General features: G+C 60.4%; 1 protein-coding gene across 1 annotated transcript in view; it reads left to right on the forward strand.

Moving 5' to 3' along the window:
- The window catches only part of ARHGEF17 (Rho guanine nucleotide exchange factor 17), a 32,820-nt gene continuing 27,060 nt past the window's right edge, over positions 8 to 5,767 (forward strand). Inside the window, exon 1 of the mRNA XM_021384114.1 lies at positions 8 to 2,814. Within this exon, the coding sequence (XP_021239789.1) occupies positions 28 to 2,814 (2,787 nt within the window). The 5' untranslated portion in view covers positions 8 to 27. The remainder of the gene's footprint in view (positions 2,815 to 5,767) is intronic.

The following is a 5,767-nucleotide window of genomic DNA, read 5'->3' on the forward strand; positions in this document are numbered from 1 at the left end:
CGGAGGCGGCCCCGGGGGGGGCACACAATGGCGGAGGGGGGCAGCGGCCGGGGGGCATTGCAGGGCCGAATGCTGCCCGCCTCCTCCCCGCCTTCCTCCTCCTCCTCCTCCTCCTTCTTGTCCCCGGGTAGGAAAGTTTCGCCGCTGAACGCCGAATCGCCGGGCCGGGCGTTCCGCAGCCTGGCCCCGTCGGTTCGCCAGCTTTCCCTTCGCTTCGCCGAGCCGGAGCCAGCACCGGGCCCGGCCCATGCCGGGACGCCGCCGCCGCCGCCGCCTCCTCCTCCTCCTCCTCTTCCTCCTCCTCTACCGCCTCGGGGGCCGGCGCTGAGCGCGGAGCCGCCGCGCTGGCCCAGCGTCCCGGCGATGCGCAAACTCTTCGGAGAGAACGGACGGCGCTCCCCGGGATGCGGCGCCGGGAGCGGCCCCGGACGGGCAGCGCAGCCCCCTCCGCCTCCGCCCCGCAGCCGCGTCCCGCACCCCGCGCTGCGCGCTGCCCGCGGAGCTCCGCCGGGGCCCGGCCCGCATTCCTGGCATAGCTCAACCCACCCTCCTCCTCCTCCTTCCTCCTCTTCTTCTTCCTCCTCGCCCCGCAGCCTGGAGGAGCCGCGTCGGGGTGCGGAAGGCGAAGGGCGAAGCGCCCAACGTTTGGCCGAGAGGGACGGCGAGGCTCCGGGCAAAGCGGGGAGCAGGCAGCCGCTAGCCCCCGCCGGCCCCGTGGTAGCCCGCGTGGCCAAGGTGAACCTCCTGCCCTTCGGCAGCCCCGCCGGGAGTCGCTACGCCAGCAGCGAGACGCTGAAGGAAGAGGAGCAGCCCCCGGGCTGCTGGGCGTTGCACGGAGGACGCCGATCGCCCGCTTTGGGGCCGAGCGATGGGTTGGCGTGGGGGCAACCCCAAGTCCGAGCCCGGCCCAAGCTGCCGCCGGGCATGGCCAAGGTGAGGGCGGATTTTGGGAGCGATGCTCTGCAGCTGGTGGGAGACCGCGCTGAGCACCGCAAGTCTTTATCCAACCCCGACATTGCCACCGAGACGTTGACTCTGCTCAGCTTCCTCAAGTCAGACCTGTCGGAGCTGAAGGTGAAGAAAAAAGGGGTGAGGATCGGCGAGGCCGCAGCCTACGACATCCCTACCTCCAACCTTCGGGCCCGCGGCTCCGCTCAGCCCTCCAACCGCTGGGCACCGGGCGAGCGGCCCACGCTGAAGGACCTGACAGCCACGTTGCGTCGTGCCAAGTCCTTCACCTGCTCCGAAAAGTCGGGGACGCGCCGGCTCTTCCTGCAGAGCGCCATGAAGCAGAGCTCCTCCGAGCTCCTCCTGGCCTCCGCCGGCAGCCACGACGGTGGGAGGCTGGGGGACGAGGACGCGCTGCCTGTGGTCATCCAGGATCAGTATATCCAGGAGGCCAGGCAGGTCTTCGAGAAGATCAGCAGGATGGGTTCCCAGCAGGACTATGGCTTGGCGGCCGAGGAGAAGGACAGCGGAGGTGTGGATGGAGCTGAGGAGGTGGCACCGATGGCAGGGACGGACGTGGCCCTTCGGGGGCAGCCGGTGAGCATGCAGTGTTTGAAGAAAGTAGAGTTGGAGGAGAATGTCTCTCGCAGGAAGTCCGTGGAGGAGCTGCTGGGTCACGAGTCGAGCGTGACAGACGAGGGTATTGTCACCGAGCCAGAGCCGGGGACCACCGGGGTGGCCTTGGGGGACCTACACGAGGCCGTGGCCACCTGGCAGCTGCATGACAACAGCATCACTGCCACCGAGCCACCTCCACCCCCGACTCCGGCTGCGGAGGACGCTCTGGCCTACAAGGCCCAAGCGCCATCAGAGGCCCCGAGCACGCCCAGCAGCTTGCGGCGCCGGCGGAAATTCCCCTCAGTGGGCACCAATGGGGTGGAGAGTGGTGTTGGGGAGGGTTCCGGTGAGCCCTACCGCTCCCTGAGTGACCCCATGCCCCACCGGCGTTGTCCGGTGGCGGAGGAAGCGAAGAATTTCTCTGTTGACAGCAACCTGTTGGGTTCATTGAGCGCCAAGGGCGGCATCCCCCAGCCCTCGGCCATCGCGTTGGCCGGGCACGCGGGCAGCGCAGGCAGCGACCTGTCCCTCTGCAGCGATGGGCTGCGAGATTACAGCAGCCTCATCCAGACCATCGTCAGCCAGCCCGGTGCCATGGATAAAGTCATCGATGAGAAGGGCAATGGGAAAACCATCAAGAAGAAGTCTCTGAGCGATCCCAGCCGCCGTGGCGAGCTGCCGGCGGGCGCCTTTGAGGGACCCGGGGAGGCCATCAGCGAGCTGGAGGGCAGCATCCCACCGTCCAGCAGCGAGCCCATCCTTTCGGAGCAGAGAGCTGTCCCCGCCTGTCCCCAAGGTGTTGGACATGGCTACGGCTTTGACCCCAAGCTGGCCGAGGTGTTGTCGCCGCGCGGCGCCCGCCGGAGCTCCAAGAAGCGCAGTGGACGTGTGTCCCACCAGGAGAACCAGATGGTGTCCGCCACCATTGCCAGAGCCCGCCCAGCCACCAAGCACGTGCGGCACACCAGCGAGCCTGCCACTTTCGTCCCCATCACAGTCCCCGAGCCACACGCTGGCCACCATGCCCAGCACCCCGCACTGGAGGCCACCCGTCCCCCTGTCAAGTCCTTCCCCGCCCTACAGCCACCATCACTGGAGGATGTCACCAAGCGCTACATGCTGGCCCTCAACTCCGGTGACACGTCCCCCGGCCCTGGGGATGGGTCCCGCTCCTCGCCCGTGACACCCACCGCCCCTGAGCCCTCCAGGTGCCCACGGCAGCCTGACCCCAGGACCAAGCCCCAGGTGGTAAGTGCTCACTTTGCCCAAAATGCTGGCGTTCAATGACATGCGAGATGTTTTGTTGTCCCTTCTCCATTGCGTGTCTCTCCTGGGGACCAAAGTCTTCTCGTTGACGTGGGGAAGTGCTGTGGGACAGCCAAGAGTTGAGTCTGGCCCTTTCCGGGGAGATGTTGGGCCTGGGGTGGACAGGTTTTTGGAACAGCTCCCCAAGTAGGTGTTTTTGGGGTGGAAACAATCCTCAGGTAGGTGATTTTGGGGTGAGAACCAAGTGATCTCTGGGTCAAACAGCACCAAAAGGCCACAGAAGGCAGTTCTGCTCTCATGGTACATCTCCCAGCAATGCTCTATAGTGTCCCCATAAACGAGAGTGCTCTTGGCCAGCAATGGGTGATTTTGTGCCTGAAATGCTGAATCAAAAGTCGTTTTTTCCCTTGGCAGGGAGCTTAAATTATCTTATTCATTGGTATTTCTGCTGTTCTGCCCCGATGAGCAAAGCAGTGCTTTCCACCCCAAAAATGCCTTGCAACTGCTCTGCATGGGAACGTGCTGAGCACAGCTTTTCCCCTAAAACTCTGCAAATTGAGGCTCACGGGTGACCATGCTGAATTGCAGCTTTATACAGAAATGTTTGTTTTTAAAGATAAGGGGGAAAAGTGGGGGAAAAAAATGATTCTGTATGCTCCAATGTAAAAGTTGAACCCCATTTATTAGAGGCTCTGAGGCATGGATTTTTGGACATGGGAGCATGGACAGGGGACACAAAGCTGCTGGAAAAGTGGTGATGTGTGCTTGCAAGCACCACCACCTCCTACACCCACTGGGCTTTTAATAACTCAGCACAAGTCCCCGTGGGCTGAAATCCCCACACGGCGCTGGGGCAAAGCCCAGAAATACCTGAGCCCCATTTGGGTGGCGATTTATTGCAGTGAGAGGACGGGCTGTACGGTTTCTTGCAAAGCCTCCAGCAGCCAAGCAAGGAGTGCCTGGGCAGTGTAACCCTTGCTAGTCAGGCTGAGATGCAAAGTGAGGATAGTTTTCCTAGGGTTTGTGCGAATATGACAAAATTTAGTTTTTTCCCCATTTTCCTCCCTGAGCATCCCCAGACTGAATGCTTGAGTTCACAGTGGGTTGTGTTGGAGTTCCCTTTGGGTTCCTACTGGGTTCTCCTGAAGTTCCCTTGGGGTTCCCACTGGGTTTTGTTGGAGTTCCCTTTGGGTTCCTACTGGGTTCTCCTGAAGTTCCCTTTGGGTTCCTACTGGGTTCTCCTGGAGTTCCCTTTGGGTTCCTACTGAGTTGTGTTGAAGTTTCCTTTGGTTTCCCACTGGGGTGTGTTGAAGTTCCCTTTGGGTTCCCTTTGGAGTTCCCTTTGGGTTCCCACTGGGTCTTGTTGGCATGTCCTTTGGGTTCCCACTGGGTTTTCCTGGAGTTCCTATTGGGTTCCCGCTGGGTTTTGTTGGAGTGTCCTTTGGATTCCCTTTGGAGTTTCCTTTGGGTTCCCATTAGGTTTTGCTGGAGCATCCTTTGGATTCCTGTTGGGTTTTGTTGGAGTTCCCTCTGGGTTCCCACTGGGTTTTGTTGGAGTTCCCTTTGGTTTCCCACTGGGTTGTGCTGGAGTTCCCCATCCAAGCGCCTGTGTTGTCCCAGTGTCACATGTATCCTAATGACATACTCCAGGGCTATGATAAGGAGCTCCCCATCTTGGACACTGCATGGCTTGGGTTGGCAGGGACCTTAAAGATCATCTGGTTCCAATATTACCCCAGCATCTTCTTGGCAAATCCAAAGGATTTGCTCTTGGTTGGCTGCTCCGACCCCATGGTGCTGGGGTTGGAGGGCTCTCCATAGCCCCCTGGGTATGGGGAGCATCAGGACCCCCACTCAGGGACACGGGATTTGCTGATCCTGCAGCCATCCCATGAATCCATCCGCGCTGCCGCATTGGGTTGGAGCTGGAGCGCCGGCTTTGATCCATGCCCTTGGGCGAGGGTGGTTGCCTTACTGTTATCAGCACCCATTTTCTGCACAATCCACCTCTTTCCATGCTCTGCACTCACCAATTCCCCACCTCCTTCTCCCAACGATTGCAAACAAGAGCAGAAATCCTCCTCGCTGCGTTTCCAGCGCCCGTGGCTGGGTGGGTGCTGGGTGCTGCGTCACGTCCCACCCCGCAGATGGGTGCGGGTGGCGGCAGGTTGGGTTCTTTTCCCAGCCCCAGGCTGCAGGAATAGCAGCTCGCAGCTGTGACGTGCCCTGGTTTCCGCGTGGTTGTTTGCACGAAATAATTTATGGGCCATGTTGGTGCTGATTTGGTCGATGCCTCCAGGTTGATTGGGAGGGAAGAGGAGATGGAGGGGGGAGGATAATGGCATCGCCATGGCACTGGGGCAAAACCCACGCTGGGGGGGAGAGGGGGAAATTGGGTTGGGGTTTTGCTGTATTTTTGGGTGGTGTTGGTATAGACCAAACGCTCACCTCCCCATGATGCATCTACAGGGTGAGGGTCTGGTCCGTAACAATTGTTGGGGAATCATTAATCAAGGGGACCTCATTAAGCAAGGGACCTCATGATCATGGGGTGAGAAGTGCTGTAGGAGCACCAAGCATTGCAGTTCCCAACCAGGAGCATCCAGACCGATCTGGAACTCCTTTGGGGCAGATTCTCCCCCAGTCAACCCATCCCAGCACCAGTCGCTGGCAACTGGGAGCCCAGTTTGGCTCAGCATCGCCTTGGGGCCATGGGGCTGATGGTGCTCACCTTGTTCGAACCCGGCTCCATGGGGGCGAATTTTGCCTTTTAAGGCCAACGCCGCAGCCGTATCTTTGAATCTCCCTCCTGCCTCCAAGCCTCTTTGCGCTGCAAAGAACTTAAAGCAGCGTTTTATTTCCCTTTGATTTATTAGAGAGCGGCGCTGGGATGTTTTATTTCAGATGGCACCGACTGTGGCTGGGGGGGGGGGGG

The sequence above is a fragment of the Numida meleagris genome, chromosome 1 (genome assembly GCF_002078875.1).
Source record: "Numida meleagris isolate 19003 breed g44 Domestic line chromosome 1, NumMel1.0, whole genome shotgun sequence".
NCBI lineage: Eukaryota > Metazoa > Chordata > Aves > Galliformes > Numididae > Numida > Numida meleagris.